This window comes from Dendropsophus ebraccatus, chromosome 8 (genome assembly GCF_027789765.1).
Source record: "Dendropsophus ebraccatus isolate aDenEbr1 chromosome 8, aDenEbr1.pat, whole genome shotgun sequence".
Classification (NCBI taxonomy): Eukaryota; Metazoa; Chordata; class Amphibia; order Anura; family Hylidae; genus Dendropsophus; species Dendropsophus ebraccatus.
In genome coordinates, this window is record NC_091461.1 from 6,743,010 (window position 1) to 6,762,076 (window position 19,067).

At 45.8% G+C, this 19,067-nt stretch overlaps 1 protein-coding gene across 3 annotated transcripts in view; it reads right to left on the reverse strand.

The window, feature by feature from the left end:
• Positions 1 to 646: 646 nt before the first annotated feature.
• Positions 647 to 19,067, reverse strand: part of LOC138799016 (alpha-2-macroglobulin-like protein 1) — an 89,649-nt gene continuing 71,228 nt past the window's right edge. For all 3 annotated transcript variants that reach the window (XM_069979713.1, XM_069979712.1, XM_069979711.1), the window contains 19 exons: positions 17,723 to 17,876; positions 16,893 to 17,118; positions 16,153 to 16,279; positions 14,942 to 15,063; positions 13,179 to 13,230; positions 12,681 to 12,764; positions 12,011 to 12,187; positions 11,491 to 11,572; positions 11,123 to 11,279; positions 10,496 to 10,570; positions 9,089 to 9,251; positions 7,361 to 7,572; positions 7,009 to 7,224; positions 6,584 to 6,693; positions 6,263 to 6,353; positions 3,999 to 4,067; positions 2,734 to 2,836; positions 2,255 to 2,296; positions 647 to 733 (listed from right to left, as the gene is read on the reverse strand). In XM_069979713.1, coding sequence (XP_069835814.1) covers positions 2,259 to 2,296; positions 2,734 to 2,836; positions 3,999 to 4,067; positions 6,263 to 6,353; positions 6,584 to 6,693; positions 7,009 to 7,224; positions 7,361 to 7,572; positions 9,089 to 9,251; positions 10,496 to 10,570; positions 11,123 to 11,279; positions 11,491 to 11,572; positions 12,011 to 12,187; positions 12,681 to 12,764; positions 13,179 to 13,230; positions 14,942 to 15,063; positions 16,153 to 16,279; positions 16,893 to 17,118; positions 17,723 to 17,876 — 2,258 coding nt within the window. In that variant the 3' untranslated portion in view covers positions 647 to 733; positions 2,255 to 2,258. The remainder of the gene's footprint in view (positions 734 to 2,254; positions 2,297 to 2,733; positions 2,837 to 3,998; positions 4,068 to 6,262; positions 6,354 to 6,583; positions 6,694 to 7,008; positions 7,225 to 7,360; positions 7,573 to 9,088; positions 9,252 to 10,495; positions 10,571 to 11,122; positions 11,280 to 11,490; positions 11,573 to 12,010; positions 12,188 to 12,680; positions 12,765 to 13,178; positions 13,231 to 14,941; positions 15,064 to 16,152; positions 16,280 to 16,892; positions 17,119 to 17,722; positions 17,877 to 19,067) is intronic.

Here is a 19,067-nt window from a genome sequence, read left to right on the forward strand (position 1 = left end):
AGCCTGCCACCTTAGAAATGGAACAGACAAACTCAAGACTGGACCTGCAGTAGAGCACAGTGCCAGAAAGCCGCTCTCTACTGACAAGACGCATAACTTTGTAAGAAGGCTTCTACAAGCCAGCTCCACCCAGAGCAGAGACCTGGGACTCGTACTACCCCAGAGGACGGAAACCCGGTGAGATAACTAAGACTCATCCATACAGGAGTACGAGGATTTCTTCAAACACTTCCCCACATCCCGGCAGAGTAATTGGTACATTAGGCAAGGGCCCTCCTATTCAGTCCCTATCTTCTGTCTTCATTTCTACTATGAATTCACCTATCTACCTGTTTGACTATTGTATTGATTATTTTTTGCACTAAGTACCTGAGGGTTGCCGTGTGTCCGGGGTGAGTGTTACTGCTTATGGCCACCGTGACAAGAAGCCTCCAAAACACCAGAACCCACCAGCAGGCCCAACATCAGTCCCAGCAACCCGGGCCCCGGCACATGTATTTTTCTCAGGCTTTTTTCTCTTGTACTCATGTTCTGTCTTTTCTCCGATAGCATTCCGCTCCCTTTCATTCTTTATATCTTAGTGTGCGCTACCCATTCTCTTTGGTTTGGATTAAACAATACAAAGGACACACGGGAGGATAAAGCACAGAAGTTTTATTAATGAGCAGTCACCAGACAATACTCCACAGGACACTGTGACAAATCTCTGCAGAAATCAACGCAAGGAACATTTCTGCAATAAAAAAAATCTGAATAAATTATTTAGGTCGGACATATTGCCGTGATCTAAAACAATCCACTCTATTCAACCTTCCCAAGATACAACTCCAAATCTGCAGATCAGTTCCATTGGATGAGAAGTTGGGTGCATGGGGGAATTCAGGACACCGTGGGCTGGAGAAAGACTATAAGGAGCAGCATGTCTATTATAGGGGTCCTGCTGGTAAACAGGGATCTTTGGTGGGACCAATGATTATCTGATCGGCTTGGAGGAACTCAGTATGAAAAAGGAAATGACCAAATATAACCTCTACAAATCCTGTTCATGATACAATTTAATCAATACAATACAATTACAATACAAATACAATACAATCAATACAATTATGCACTTTATAAATCCTTGATCCTTGGGGAGTTAGGAAGCTAAAATAGACATTCACACCTTTGGGGGCTTAGGGAACTAAATACACATTCAGAATATCATTCGGAAGTGAGAAGCTAATGGGGTCAACATTCCCTCAGATGCAAGTATATGGATCCTGCTCCATAGAGTAAGGTCATAAAGGAGGAACCTCTTGTATAACATACTTATTCCAGAATGGGACATATGGACATGGGTTATCCAAATGGGACAGACTCTTTCCTATACATAGAGCATTATTTATCCAGAAGTTATCCAGAGAAGTTATAGTGTTTGATAGAATCCTACATCAGGTTGTACAGGTCAAGCAGAGGACACCTACAATGGGCAACATCAGAGTCGCTCCAGTCCTGCATCATAGCCAAAGCTGTTACAATGTAGGATCGGCACTCAGCCCAAGACCCGGTGCACGGAGATGATAAATCTGAAATAGCAGGAAGACTCAGTACTTGGATTTGCCGAGTCTTCCTGCTATTTCATTTGTGACAAGCTGGAACCTATACCATATATAATACTAGCGTCTAGTGATGGGATTTTCAGCCACTTGTAAACCAGGTGAGATGAGCGAACCGGGTTCGGGTTCGAGTCCATCCGAACCCGAACGTTCGGTATTTGATTAGCTGGGGCTGCTGAAGTTGGATAAAGCTCTAAGGTTGTCTGGAAAACATGGATACAGCCAATGACTATATCCATGATTTCCACATAGCCTTAGGGCTTTATCCAACTTCAGCAGCCACCGCTAATCAAATGCCGAAAGTTCGGGTTCGGATGGACTCGAGCATGCTCCAGGTTCACTCATCTCTAACCAGGACCTGAGTTCTCCCCCTACAACTACACCCCAGGAAAACACTATGAATGTGCTGACTGTAGGACAATTATAGTGGATGGATGTGTTTATGCTGGAGGACACCAGTGGGTGGATTGATGACTGTGGACAGTTTTCATATGGTTGGACAATTGAAGTGAAGAAACAGAGGGAAATGTCCAGAGAATGGACAACAGCGAAGACAATGAGTAGAATGAGCAGGTCTTGGGAATAGGGGATAGGTATTATAGGTAGGAGGTGGTCACCGAGCATGGGGGGACCATGATGATGGATCTCACTCCTACCTCCTCAGCAGTTCATCATGTAGCTGCATGTCGCCTTTTCCTCTGCAAAAATAAAAGAGAAGATGGGTAAGCAAAGGAGGATGAGGAAAACAGCAGCCAAAACAACATGTCTGGGGGGAAAAAAAAGACTGATCATCTACATCATAGCCGGCGTTCAGCACCCTGAGAGTCAATCCCATGGTCCAAGCTGCTATCATCATCATCTATATGGAAAAACCAGCATACAGGCCACCATTTTGGTGACTTCCTTGCAGATTATGGACTGGAATTATTTGCAGCAAATCAGATTAATGGGAATTAACCATAAAGGTCTCATCTTGGGTGATGAGACCGGCAGCAAGGTTCCACCTCCGAGGAGCTCAGCAATGTTATCCTTCTGTTCCTACAAGGCATGGCGGCCAAGAACACTGGGTCATTCGTGTCTCATATAAGTGGAGTATGGTGCAGTTAACCAGCGAGTCCTTGACGCTCTATATTACCTGGCATGTAATAATCGAAGATATAAGTGATGGCAAGTTTCAGGTCAGTCACTGGAACTACCTTCTTGGCCTTGAGCTCCAGGGTCTGTAGCTTGGAAGTCACCTGAGAAGATACCACAGAGGTGTTAAAAACTTTTCTGAACCTTCTTTTGCTCCCATACGTGAATGTTGGAGTTATGGTCCTATGAGTTGGTGTCTTATATTTGTCTTCATATTATTTGTAATTTACCTTAGCGATAAATTAACTGATTCACTATTTTTTTATGCATAGATTTTTTTTTACTTTTTTTCCTTTGTCCTATATGTCACCATTGACCAGTAAAGGACAATCTTGTGTTTTTTCTCCAATGGACCCGGACTTCCTGTCCATATAGAGAAACATTTGTCATCATGACCCGGGACTCCATATATGATGTCTTCTGTAAGGAAGCATCGACTGTCGCCGTGTATGGTGTACAGTATATATAATGAACGGCCATGATGTTATTACCACTAATTGGTTATGGGAACAACAGGGATTACCTGGTGACAATGGCGGCTAAAGAAAGGGGGGGTATAGTAGGAAAAGTGACAAGCCAGTTCCTAAAGTTGATGTTGGAAGCTGGAAGAATTGGCCAAACATAAGGATCAACGTAAGGTCATCTCAAAAGCGGCCTGTCTTGTGGGGTGTTCCTGACATGTAGTGATTAGTACTGACTTATAGTGTCCAGGGAAGGACAACAGGGGACACAGGACAAGGTTATGGAGGTCATGTACGTCAAGAGTCTGGTTCAATCACACAGAAGAACTGCTGTAGAGCAAACTGCTGAAAACATCCTGCTGGTTATAATAGAAAGGAGCCAGATGAAACAAGACATGCAGTGTATGGGGCCCTGCAGACCAGTCATAGGGCCCATGTGACCCCTGACCACCCAATAGTGTCTTCAATGGGCACCAGGATGGGGGCACGGAGCAATGGCTGAAGGTATCTGGTCTCATGGGTCACGTACTCCATCATGCAGATGGCCGGGTGCGTGTGCGTCACTTACCTGGGGAGGAGGTGGAGCCAGGATACACTATGGGAAGAAGGGAAGTCTAATCCATGGAGGCCACACCTCCCAACTTACAGAGGGGGCACACAATATTAGGCAGGTGGTTTTTATGTTATGGCAGATCGGTGTATATAGTGAGGGAATGTCAAATAAATGTACAAGTAACAATGAGATGGAATTGCACTATGAGAATCCACCAGGATCCATCGTTCTGGGGTCACAGGAATTCCTCACCTCCTGCAGGTAGACGGATACTGAATCTTTCTCAACCTCCACTCTCTTCACCATCGGGTTTTTCTTCAGCTGCACAATATGATCAATGATTGGACATGCAGGGTAAAGGGTTAGTACAGGATTAGATAAACATGGCTGATTTATTTTAGAAACAGCGCCACACCCACAGGTTCACACAAGTGTGAGTTGGTGCCACTGTACTATTGTGTTTTCCCCACTAGGTGTCACTACTGTCTTTATTTATTCTGTACTATGCACAGCAGAAGAAGTCGAAGGGTTAACTGTTTTGTGTCATATGTTTAGTCCTCTCCTATCCATGTTCTGTCCTATCCTATCCTCTCTTTCGTACACACACTCAGCCCCACCACTCACAGGAGGGTTAACATAGCCCCTGTAGAAGGAGTTAGTTCTTGGTGGGAGGACATATGATATCTTCTGTGAGTAACCATCCACTGTGGCAGCGTATGCTGGTGTACAGTATAGTCACTGAAGTGTTCAGTCTAGATTTGGTCTTCAGTGTGAGAGGAAGGATACAGACGAGTCTCTGGAGAAGTTAAACCAGGGCCTGACTTTAACCAGGTCCCTTGTCAGGGACAAAGGACAGCAACTAAAGACTTTCTTTCATACAAGCAACTACCTCGTTATGCAGTGCTAAGCTCTTACAAAGGGGAGAAAAGCCAGACAGGGACCTTGCGCAGTGCAAGACAACGGGGTAATCCTGGTAGTCTGCTACACCCAGGTAACCGTCAACTAGGGCTCGTTTTACCCACCTAGGACGGGTAGCCATAAGGCGGTTAAAGACTAGAACAGTCATCTGTGAGCAGGGGTATTCTCTTTCACCTGTTCTGTTACTTCACCTGTTCCGGCAGAGCACACTCACTACATTGGGCAGGGCCCCTCTGGCAACTCCTCCTCTCTCTCTCTACTGCAAAGCCCCTACTACTACAAGCACTGGTTCTACTTCAACTGTCAGCACCTAAGTTGTCTGTGAGGATTTGTATTGTTTCACTGCACTGTCATCACGTGTACTCTTTGCACCAAGTTACTCTCCAGTAAAGGATTCTATTTTTGCCAAAACGCACAGGACTCCGGTTTACTCTTTAAGCACCGGTACCTACACACCTCTGTATACTTGGGCTATTCTCTCTTTCTCTGTGCTGTGGCAGTGCCAACAGTCTGGGTAGGATCTAACACCACTCCAGGCTACCATTAAAAGTGCCCAAGGATTTACTGAAGTTATAAAGACTAAAATGCAATACCACTCCCAAGCTGTACTGAGGTGTAGCGCTGTTATTGTAGACAACCATGTGTGCCTTTTATATATATAGGGGTGGGACAAGGGATGGATGATGACACTGTAGAGGAGGGTCAACTCTCCCTGAGGTCAACCAGCGTCCTTTTGCATGCACTTACTAGTCATTGCTCCCACTAGCCAGAAACCTACTCTACACTGATGAGGGGCAAAAACCCCGAAACAGCTGTCTGTGGATGGATACCTTGCTGAGGTGGTTTCCTTGACTGGAGAACGCTTTGGCTTGGTTGTTCCTTCCCGGAGGGAAGGTCTGGCTAGTTCACTGACGTCGAGACATGTGATGGTGTCTCTGCAGTGTTCTTCTGCATATTCGATTTCCCAGGGGGCAATGTTCTAGAATACACTGACGTTGAGACACGTGATGGTGTCTCTGCGGTGTTTTGGTTGATCTCCCTGAGGTCAACCAGCGTCCTTTTGCATGCACTTACTAGTCATTGCTCCCACTAGCCAGAAACCTACTCCACACTGATGAGGGGCAAAATCCCCGAAACAGCTGTCTGTGGATGGATACCTTGCTGAGGTGGTTTCCTTGACTGGAGAACGCTTTGGCTTGGTTGTTCCTTCCCGGAGGGAAGGTCTGGCTAGTTCACTGACGTCGAGACATGTGATGGTGTCTCTGCAGTGTTCTTTTGCACTGTAGAGGAGGGGACGCATTCAGAAACCTCTGTCAAATACTACAAAGATGTCCGTCCCACACCTCCATAAGTAAATGTCAGCTTCTGTGCCCATGTCCACCTACATTTCTATAACTATAGGTCCCCCCGACACATAGTCCCCTATGATTATCGGGGGTACCTGCTTCTGCTCTGGCTGAAATACATGGGGTGTCCTGGAGGGGAGAAGGGGTTGGGTTGGCCGTGCGGACCCCATTTTGAAAGCTGGAATAGTCAGTACCCTTGGGATCCTGTATGTATACAGTAAATATCTTTAGAAAATCATCTTGTGCTCTTACGTTTTCTGCAGACTCCTTATCGGGCTCATAGCCGGACAACATGTTGATTTTTGCAAGGGCCATGTTGGTAGACTGACGTTTTCCTATATACCTGAAAAGTCATATTGGATTAATGAAAGCATCTCCTCACACCTACTCCGATATCCAGCAATATATGAAGACCCCGCTGTATGGAGAAGTGTTATTCCCATCCCCCTGCCCGGCCCCATACACTAAGCTCCATTGCTCTGGGGCTAGGCCGGCTCCTGTAGCATCTGCCAGACTCAGGGCCGAGCTAATGTTTTTCCCTTTGGATGATGGAAGCCCATCTATAGCTCTTACCTGAACTCCAGCGAGATCTTCATTTCATCACTTTTCACACACTCAGGTTTTGCCGACAGGACGAAGGCGTCTTCTTTGGCATCTGGTACAATATTATGGCGCTGGACAGCCTGAGCAATAACATGGAAGATGTGAGAAACACAAAGACAAGACCATGATCATCCAGACCTCTTAGCCCCGACCTTCAGGAACTTCTCCAGATAATAATGGTAGACCTAGATATATTGTATATACTCTATTCTAAATCTACAATCCAGCAATAGACATAGATATACTGTATATACTATATATACCCTATTCTACATCTACAATCCAGTAATAGACTTAGATATACCCTATGTATATACCCTACTCTCCATATACAGCCCTAATGACAGACATAGCCTTATAGTTATATCTGTCACACAACATGCCGTGTTGTATACCTGCATAACCACATTTCCACTTCCAGATGCCGTCACGGTGTACTCTCCGGGGATCTGGGGAAGTTGCTCCTTCTGTAGCAGGAGGCGGTTATCATTGTCTATGTTGAAGCGTCTTTTGAAGCCGTTCTGTCCGGTCACATCTACCGTCATTCCTTCTGCTTTACGAGATATAAGGCCTGCATACTTTGACAGAGCCTGAAGGGCGACCACCGTGTCCTAAAGGAAGAGAGACAAGTCAGAGACTCAAAGACTCAAGGTGGGAGTTTGAGCTTTAGTCTTGGCTTCCTCATGGCTATTCAGATGTCTGGGGATATAACTCTATGTATATGAGATATATATCACAGCGTTATACCTGGGTGCTGCTGAAGCCGCCATTTGCATTCTGTTGCTTAGACAGCCAGCGAACCATTGACGACATATCGCCAAGCTCCCGTTTAGTTGGGTTTTCCCTAGATGCCAAGCTCAGGAGGCCGTACGAAGTCATCTCCACGTCCGCAGGCTTTGGCTTTGACCAATAGGAATCTGAATCAGATTTGGGCTCCTGGGTCCAGTATAATAAACCACCTGCAAAGTAAAGTTATCTCAAAATTAGAAAAAGTTTTAATAGCTGCATGAATAAACCCGTTATATAACAGCCTCATCGTTATGGCTGATCCGGCTACGACTGTCATGCTGGGACTTGGTTTTAAGGGTCTTCAAGACTGGAACAAAATGTCTCCATAGACTAGCTGCTATTATGTCTGACCACACAAACACACAGAAGAGAGGATCCTGCTCCCCTATATCTCTATAGCACACCCTCAGAAGGAGGAGACTAGCTGCTATGATGTCTCCATACACTGTATATACACAGAAGAGGGAGTCCTGCTCCCCTATATCTCTATAGCACACCCTCAGAAGAATGAGACTAGCTGCTATGATGTCTCCATACACTGTATTTACACAGAAGAGAGGATCCTGTTCCCCTATATCTCTATAGCACACTCTCAGAAGGAGTAGACTAGCTGCTATGATGTCTCCATACACTGTATACACAGAAAAGGGGGCCCTGCTCCCCTATATCTCTATAGTACACCCTCAGAAGCAGGAGACTAGCTGCTATGGTGTCTCCATACACTGTATATACACAGAAGAGGGGATCCTGCTCCCCTATATCTCTATAGCACACCCTCAGAAGGAGGAGACTAGCTGCTATGATGTCTCCATACACTGTATATACACAGAAGAGGAGATCCTGCTCCCCTATATCTCTATAGCACACCCTCAGAAGGAGGAGACTAGCTGCTATGATGTCTCCATACACTGTATTTACACAGAAGAGGAGATCCTGCTCCCCTATATCTCTATAGCACACCCTCAGAAGGAGTAGACTAGCTGCTATGATGTCTCCATACACTGTATACACAGAAAAGGGGGTCCTGCTCCCCTATATCTCTATAGTACACCCTCAGAAGCAGGAGACTAGCTGCTATGGTGTCTCCATACACTGTATATACACAGAAGAGGGGATCCTGCTCCCCTATATCTCTATAGCACACCCTCAGAAGGAGGAGACTAGCTGCTATGATGTCTCCATACACTGTATATACACAGAAGAGGAGATCCTGCTCCCCTATATCTCTATAGCACACCCTCAGAAGGAGTAGACTAGCTGCTATGATGTCTCCATACACTGTATACACAGAAGAGGGGGTCCTGCTCCCCTATATCTCTATAGCACACCCTCAGAAGAATGAGACTAGCTGCTATGATGTCTCCATACACTGTATACACAGAAGAGGGGGTCCTGCTCCCCTATATCTCTATAGCACACCCTCAGAAGAATGAGACTAGCTGCTATGATGTCTCCTATACACTGTGAAAATAAAACTTTCTTTGTGATGGTGCATGGGCTGATTAGGGGGTAGATTATGATCAGGGGTAATTATTGTAGAAGAAAACAGAATACAGTTTGAGCATTATTATGTTTTGTGCATGATCCGGGGCATAAAAAGGAGTCTGAGCAGCATTGAGAGGCAGTCTCAGGTAAAGCATATAGGGGTGGAGGTGCTGGATCGGGGGCAGATCATTCCCTTCTTACCTGTTTTGTTGGCTTGTTGGTTCAGCTTCTCCATGGCAGCAGCTCTGTTCTCATCCATTTTGGCCAATGTAAATGCATACGCCTTCAGTGCCAGCTTATAGGGGGAGGCGTTATCCAGAGTCTCCTTCTCAATGCAGTTCAGGGCCCGCTCCACAATAGGATCCTTCAGCAGAAAACAAACAGCCGCTCTGACATTTTTAAGTATTGTTCTTGGAATTTGCTAAATATTACAGATTATTCCTATAGAACCATAGAACATTATATTGCAGCATCCCCTTACGGCTGTTTTCCTTTGGTCCCATGAAGCGAAACCTGTAAAATTATTTGACTTTTGCATATGGGATGATTTCTTAGGTGTTAATATGGCCGTAAATTACAATAATGGCGTGACATACTTTGACTTGCCATTCTAGCAGAGCCAGGACACTTTTAGGGCACCAATGACCCAATGAAGATCCTCACTCCTGTGCTTAACCACCGTGCCAGCCCTTAGGCGCATGAAGTTGTACATCCTCGATTAGTTAAAATGAATGCTCTACGACTTTCCTGCAACTACCACCTGATTTCTAAACCACCATTCCAAAGCTGTGATTGATATATATACTGTATGTGGTATATAAAATATATGTGTTCAGACCCAAACTATGAAGCTATGCTAAACACAGCAAGTCCTCGACTCACAAACAGTCATTCACCAGCACTCAGGAGAAAAAAAACACAGTGGAGGAAACCTCTAAGGAACCATGGCTGAAGGTTTGATCTTTCTTTGGGCTTACAGGTTATACTAGCAAGACTGTAGGGTCTATAAATCCCAACTTCCATAGTCATAGAGATTCTTCTTGTCTTTAGCCTGAAGAGTTAACAATATAAGGGCCCCTTAGTGTTCTGTTGCCTTTGTGGACCCCCGGTAGGATACATGCCACCCTTCCACCACCATAATCCAAACAGTGTGACTTCTCCTCACTTATTTCCACTGCAGATCCTGATGTTTTGGTTTTCATTTTCACACATGCTCTGTAGGGCAACTTAACTGCCACCCCCCAGGATATCGTTCACCAGGATGCCCCCAGGGGACTATATACTATATAAATCTGTCAAGCATGAAGCAGATGGCCGAGGCCTACTAATTATGATTAATAATAGCATCAAACTCAAATTTTTCACTAAATCCCATCCCACCAGTAGAGCCCCGCTTCAAGGTGTGGTGACCTTCAGGGTAGTGTCCAGGCCAGAAATCCATTCCAGCTACAGTCCCCTAATCCCGATGGTCTACCAGAACTCCAAGGACCAGCTGGCCCTCACAACATTGCGATATTATGCAATAAAAACGTAATACTAAGGGCAAGTTAAGAGGGGCAGCCATCAAATCATGAACTGAAATGCAGAACTGAAGGCTTACACACTTACATTGGGTTCTGTGCCGGACTCCAATAAGGAGATTATAATGTAGGACGTTAGAGAAATCTCATCATCCACACCGCCCTGAGGAAATCAATGGACCAGAAATTAGACTTCATAGAACATCTGTACATCAAAAGCTGTATAGGAGGCCAGTATGAGAAGGGATTCTTTACAGTAAAAGCAGGTTACTTACAGAGTTACTTATCTGCAGATATGGATTACATGGAGAAATGTTACACGTAACCTGCAGATTGTGGGTATTTTTCTATCCCTAGTTGCTAGTTTCTGTACATGTTCTCGCTCCAGCCTTGCTGAGTGGGCTATTCCAGGAGTGACTTATGGATACCTCTGCTGCTCTTCCTCCCCTCTCACAGCAGCATTCACAGCCGCAAAGAAAAAGAAAGCTGCAGCTGCATCCCCCTCCTCCCCTTTTCCTACTTGCCTATTTACTGTATCATTCCAGGTGTATTTTTGGGATTGAGAAGGTTTGCAATCTGCCCCATGACTATGAATGGACATGTTGTTACCTGCTTCTTTATGGTGTCTCTGCTGAGAGGGTGGACAGACTGTGATGTTCTGCTCTACACGTGACGCTATATACTTTGTCAGGACGGCCACTGTCCCTCAGCTCACCTTCAAACCGTTGTTTAACAGCCGGCCTGTGGTCTTGAAGCAACCATTGAGCTTCTGCTGCTCCTTTATCCACTTCATGGCAACATTCATGACATCATCATCGATGAAAATAGTTCTTTTGGCCTGGCTGAAGCTCTTCACAACGAAGGCTGTGAGCCTGGAAGTGACAAGAACAGTCATGGAAGACACAAAAGGAAAGGAGAACTGATCCTAGAACAAAATTCAAGATCCCCTTAAAGGTTCTCAGACCTGAAGGGGCTTCTTCTGTAGTATATAAACCCATAAGCAGTGGTGGAGAGATAGGAAAAGCCTTGATATGTCAGACCCTCTATGTTATAGGGGTCCAGTGCCATCCAGTCCATACTCACCATAGGCTGCCCTCCTCATCACTCTTGCCGAAGGCGCTATATGACCCATCTTGACGTTTATACATGAGCTGTCGGGTGTATCCTACAAGATGCACACAGGCATGTTAGGTTTCTTATAGAACCATAATGGGGCCCCAATAGAGGTGAATTGGGTCCCACTGTAGACATATAGCAATACTGGGAAGAAGAGTACACAAAGCATAGTATTCGTCCCTTGACAAATGATCTCTGTACAGCCAGCACTGATGAGGGGCAACAACCCTGAAACTGCTGTCTACAGATGGGTAACTTCTGGCTTGGCTTATAAAATCCCCAGTCAAATTCTTTTTAAAGGAGCCAAACATTGACTTGAAGGGAAATCTACTCTCAAAAGGTGGCTTTGAAGAGCTGCTTTATATATCCCTCCTCCCAAGATTCCAAGTGGAGCATGAATGGCCAGTAAGCCTCCACACCCCTTTATGATGCTCTCCTCAAGGAGGAACATTGGCCCTTAGGTCCTATAACAATATCGTGCACTCACCTTTCTCCAGCATATCTTTGCCCTTTGCTAACACAGTTGGGTTCAGTTGGTCCGAGTTCTTCAAATACTGGAGGATGTAGACATTCGGGGCAAAAAGAACCATGTTCTGTTCACCGCAGCCATACGACATCTTCAGGAGATCACCAATGTTACTCATGGATGGTCCCATGATGTCCCCTGGTTCAGGAAGAAGACAGATGATGCACACGGTTCCAAAGATCAGTCCGGACAGACAAATTGCTTCTCTGGAACCTACTGTATATATATATATATATATATATATATATATATATATAGTGCAAAGGTTTATTAGAGAATTGGGAGTTATTGATTGGTAGGATGTTGGGAGCCCAGACCCCACTAATGGCTGAAGTCAAGGGGCAGAATGGCTGAGCCCCTTTGTTTCTGATGGTCTCTTTGGCTATCCTCAGGGAGCTGTGTTCAGACGTCTATGTTCTTGGCTCTCCCAGGATGGCTGAGCAGAGTCTATAGGAAACCAAGCAGCTGAGTGCTTCCACCCTTGGGTCTTATTGATCTGTGGGGTCTCCGTACCCGTCCCCCATCCCCAATGGATACATTGGACATCTCACCATGACATGACAAAAAGTTTGAAGAAACGTAAGATTGTAACTTTCTTTTTATGTTGTGCTCACTATAATTGTGTGCTCACCGCAGACGCTGATGAAGGCCTTCTCCGACCCCGGGACGTATGAGGCCGGGAGCTCAAACTTCACCTTCTCCGACACAGAATTACCTGAAACAAGCAGAATTGTTAGGTTTGCCTCCGCTTCTCAGATTATTCTTCCGGTTGGTCCAGGTACAGAATATTGGACAATAAAGATGAAGAAGGGTGAAGAAAACGGGGGGAAAATGGTTGCTGTTTTTAAGCATTAACTCAGTAATGAAATGGTGATTTGCGGCTTTCAACATTAATTTTATGGCCGTGTTTATATTTTCTGGCTGTGAACAGAAGAAAACTGCAATTTCCTTGGTCAGCATTTCCAGCTAAAAAAAAAAAAATCATAAATGATTGACAGTGCTAGCAGTTTTCTGATTGGAGGCCAGCTCTGTCAATCTTCCTTGGGAGGCGGAGCCAGGAAAGCTCGGGCACACAGAGGCTGCCCTAGAGAAAGACGGCTCATTGTGACTCCATGTAAGATCCTCTCACCGTCACAGATCAGGAGGGAGTTGTGCGTCTGCTCCACCACAGTCCCTTCAGGCTGGAAGAAAACAAAAAACAATATAATAGCACCGTGTTTAATCTAAGAGCTTCTACTGCACACACCTGACAATGTTGAAAGCATTAAAATTGGCTCACTGATCTGTCTTACTGCAACAAGAGGAGAGCAGCAAGCCGAGAATATAGCAGTCATCTGCACGTTTCTCTCAGCTCCGGCAATGGATAAGGGTCTGAACACCAAGACCCAGCAAAACTTTTGACATGCAACTACGTGCCGCTGAAGTATATATACATTGTAGTCTGGCTGCAATGGTAAATTTTCTCTGCACTGCCACCTCTGATGGAATCTGTGTATGAGAGGCGGGTCACATGACCTTCCACCAGACACTAATCTACGTAGAAGCACCTACTCCAAGTCAGGTCTTGGATGTCCATGGTGAACCACAGCATTATGTGAAGTTAGTGTACACCCAAAGGCTTAAAGGGGAATCAACTGAAATCCTATAGAGGCAGAACTGTCTTCAGTAAGAGGAGAGAAGATTGAACAAGAACTCTTCTGCTTCTAATGGTCTACTAGTGCACCTCTAGTGGGACACCAACACTATAGAGTGACCCAGGGTCCCAAACCATCACTGACACACCTGCACCCTGACACCAACACTATAGAGTGACCCAGGGTCCCAAACCATCACTGACACACCTGCACCTGACACAAATACTATAGAGTGACCAAACCATCCAGTCACTGACACACCTGCACCCTGACACCAACACTATAGAGTGACCAAACCATATTGTCACTGACACACCTGCACCCTGACACCAACACTATAGAGTGACCAAACCATATTGTCACTGACACACCTGCACCCTGACACCAACACTATAGAGTGACCAAACCATATTGTCACTGACACAGCTGCACCCTGACACCAACACTATAGAGTGACCAAACCATACCATCACTGACACACCTGCACCCTGACACCAACACTATAGAGTGACCAAACCATACCATCACTGACACACCTGCACCCTGACACCAACACTATAGAGTGACCAAACCATACCATCACTGACACACCTGCACCCTGACACCAACACTATAGAGTGACCAAACCATACCGTCACTGACACACCTGCACCCTGACACCAACACTATAGAGTGACCAAACCATACCGTCACTGACACACCTGCACCCTGACACCAACACTATAGAGTGACCAAACCATACCGTCACTGACACACCTGCACCCTGACACCAACACTATAGAGTGACCAAACTATACCGTCACTGACACACCTGCACCCTGACACCAACACTATAGAGTGACCAAACCATACCGTCACTGACACACCTGCACCCTGACACCAACACTATAGAGTGACCAAACCATACCGTCATTGACACACCTGCGCCCTAGGTTCTGGGATCCCTATCTCCACCCTCACTTGCAGGCCCCATATTACAATGGTTGGTAGGTCCATTGGAAAGACACACAGGATACAGCCAAGTCCCTAAAGCTTCCGTGACACTATAGACACTCTCAGCTGTCCCGTCTTCCTGCGGGCACCATATTCAGAAGTTCTGGAAAGTGACGGTAACGCTTGAAGTCCCTTCCCAGGAAGCACCTGCCTCTTTTGAGGTCTGGTTCACAGGGAAGTCCCACAAAAATCAGGATTAATGGCAAGTAAAGTTCCAGTCACAGCAACCATAGCGGTCAGACATGTCCCCCTCCCGGGCACTCACCTCCACCAGCACAGACTGGGTTACTACATCTCTGCTGCCCTTCTTGGGGATCACCGTCTCCTGCTCCCCGCACAGACCCTGACTCTTTACAGCTTCAGCAATCACAGTAATATTCATCTGTCCTGAAATGAGAAAATATCACACACTTAGTATTATATCAGTGATGTCATCCAGGGGCGGGGGTTTGACTACCTCTCTACACACTATATGCAGGGGGCGGGGCTGTGACTACCTCTCTATACACATGATATACAGGGGGCGGGGCTGTGACTACCTCTCTATACACATAATATGCAGGGGGCGGGGCTGTGACTACCTCTCTATACACATGATATACAGGGGGCGGGGCTGTGACTACCTCTATGCACATGATATACAGGGGGCGGGCTGTGACTACCTCTCTATACACATGATATACAGGGGCGGGGCTGTGACTACCTCTATGCACATGATATACAGGGGGCGGGCTGTGACTACCTCTCTATACACATGATATACAGGGGCGGGGCTGTGACTACCTCTCTACACACGATATGCAGGGGGCGGGGCTGTGACTACCTCTCTATACACATGATATACAGGGGGCGGGGCTGTGACTACCTCTCTATACACATAATATGCAGGGGGCGGGGCTGTGACTACCTCTATACACATGATATACAGGGGGCGGGGCTGTGACTACCTCTCTACACACGATATACAGGGGGCGGGGCTGTGACTACCTCTCTATACACAGTATATACAGGGGGCGGGGCTGTGACTACCTCTCTATACACATGATATACAGGGGGCGGGGCTGTGACTACATCTCTATATACATGATATACAGGGGGGCAGGGCTGTGACTACCTCTCTATACACATGATATACAGGGGGCGGGGCTGGGACTACCTCTATACACATGATATACAGGGAGCGGGGCTGGAACTACCTCTCTATACACATGATATACGGGGGGCGGGGCTGTGACTACCTCTCTATACACATAATATACAGGGGGCGGGGCTGGGACTACCTCTATACACATGATATACAGGGGGCGGGGCTGGGACTACCTCTCTATATACATGATATACAGGGGGCGGGGCTGGGACTACCTCTCTATATACATGATATAGGGTCTTGGTGTCAGCAGTAATAGATGGATAGCTGCTCCTGTAGTATAAGGTGTGTGGATCTCTAGGAGGTCTGGGTAACATCTTTATTCTTACCTATAATGGTTGGGGTCACATCCCAGGACACGGTCCTCTTCACCCCTGCGGGGAGGCAGAAGGAGTTCTCCGCGGCTTTGCTGTCCTTAATTGTGAATTGGTCGGAGGGTGACAGGGAAGCAACGATCTGAGGTACAGACGAGACACAGATATAGAGGAACAGGGTGTGAGGTTATACATTATCATCTAGAAGTGGACGGATGTCATAATAATTTTCTATAAGCGGCAATCTACTGTAAATTATAATTGGGAGAGGTACAGAGGATGGGGGTAAAGTATCGTCCACCATCATTCACAGTGTATACTACCATAAATCTAGGTATTAAAGGGGTTGTTCACCCCCCAAAAAAATTTCTTTCAAATCGACTGGTCCCAGCAAGCGCCAAAGATTTGTAATTTACCTTCTTTTTAAAAAATCTCTAGTCTTCCAGTACTTATCAGCTGCTGTATGTCCTGCAAGAAGTGGTGTATTCTCTCCAGTATGACACAATGCTCCCTGCTGCCACCTCTGTCCATGTCAGGAACTGTCCAGAGCAGCAGTAAATCCCCAAAGAAAACCTCTCCTGTTCTCCAGGCCGGAAAAATACACCACTTCCTGCAGGACATACAGCAGCTGATAAGTAGAGGAAGACTTGAGATTTTTTTAATAGAAGTAAATTACAAATCTCTAGCACTTTCTGGCACCAGTTAATTTTTCATGCCCCGATTCCCTCCATTTTGATGAGGTCTTGAACATTTACCTGCATAGGTTGGCTCAGATAGTTGAAGACTGGGGCTCTGAGTGTGAAGCTCTCTTCTCGCTTTATGTTGAAAGGAAACACGACGTCTACAAAGAAGGGCTGGAAGGTTTGTAGGGAAGCTACGGATGAGAGCCCTAAACCTCCAGGTCCAACACAGAACATCTGGGCGCTCCACTCCGTGATGGTGTCTGGGACAGATACTGGGATCTCAGCAGAACCAGATTCACTGCGGACAATGAGGAGCAAAAAATGAGAACTAAACCACATAGAAAACAGAAGTCCTCAGTAGCGAGGTCCACCGGCAGCCATAGCTGACCCCATGTTATCTCTAGAGCATCCTCCTGGGATAGGAGAAGTCTGAAGCATATGGAGTCGACTAATATAACGCTCTTCCATTGGTAATATCACACGGATAGTGCTATATGATGCCGGGTGTGATGTCTGCATGACTTTATAATGTAGCTTACACTCAAGTATTCTGGGAGAACTGCATGGGCCATCCTTGTTCTGATTGGCTCATTCCAGTTTGCCCCTTTGACCTGATTGGCTAATGTATATCTCCACCCCTGAGGAATGACTCTGTATTTGACTGCTGCATTTTCTTTGGATAAGAGCAGCCAAAGGGCCCCGGTGGTCTCATAGGTAAGGAATGGGGGGAAAACAAGTAGGGGAGTGTGGTCATGGGAGGTTACAGCTATGGGGACTGATGGTTACAGGTTACACCCCTGGTATATTTGGTACCATACGCTATTTCAGAGATGATTTCATTGTTAGGATGTAGAAAAAGATTCAGGTAATATGAGGGAAACTGTCCAATCTACAATACTCACGGGACCTTCTTCATTTCCCAAAGCCAAGTTTCTGGGAAGAAAGTGCGAGGCTTTGAGCTGCTCCCACCATCATTACCATCACCACCATGATCAGCCGCAAGAACGTCCTCAAAACTCTCAGAGACATCAGCAGAAGGAGCCTGAGCAGCCGGAGCTACAGGAACGGAGGAGAATCCACAGTCACCAAGAGGAACCGCAATATGGTCAGTATATAGAATGTAGTGTGGAGGATATATGGGGGTCAGTATATAGAATGTAGTGTGGGGGATATATCAGGGAGGGGTCAGTATATAGAATGTAGTGTGGGAGATATATAGGGGTCAGTATATAGAATGTAGTGTGGAGGATATAGCAGGAGGTCAGTATATAGAATGTAGTGTGGGATATATCAGGGGGGTCAGTATATAGAATGTAGTGTGGAGGATATATGGGGGGGTCAGTATATAGAATGTAGTGTGGGGGATAAATCAGGAGGTCAGTATATAGAATGTAGTGTGGAGGATATATGGGGGTCAGTATATAGAATGTAGTGTGGGGTATATATGGGGGGTCAGTATATAGAATGTAGTGTGGGAGATATATGGGGGTCAGTATATAGAATTTAGTGTGGAGGATATATCAGGGAGGTAAGTATATAGAATGTAGTGTGGGGGATATATCGGGGGTCAGTATATAGAATGTAGTGTGGGAGATATATGGGGGTCAGTATATAGAATGTAGTGTGGGAGATATATGGGGGTCAGTATATAGAATGTAGTGTGGGAGATATATGGGGGTCAGTATATAGAATGTAGTGTGGGGTATATATGGGGGGTCAGTATATAGAATGTAGTGTGGGAGATATATGGGGGTAAGTATATAGAATTTAGTGTGGAGGATATAGCAGGAGGTCAGTATATAGAATGCAGTGTGGAGGATATATCGGGGGTCAGTATATAGAATGTAGTGTGGAGGATATATCAGGGGTCAGTATATAGAATGTAAAGTGGAGGATATATGGGGGGTCAGTATATAGAATGTAGTGTGGAGGATATATCGGGGAGGTCAGTATATAGAATATAGTGTGGAGGATATATGAGGGGTCAGTATATAGAATGTAGTGTGGAGGATATATGGGGGGTCAGTATACAGAATGTAGTGTGGGAGATATATGGGGGGTCAGTATATAGAATGCAGTGCGGAGGATATATCAGGGGGGTCAGTATATAGAATGTAGTGTGGAGGATATATCAGGAGGTAAGTATATAGAATGTAGTGTGGGGGATATATGGGGGGGGGTCAGTATATAGAATATAGTGTGGAGGATATATGAGGGGTCAGTATATAGAATGTAGTGTGGAGGATA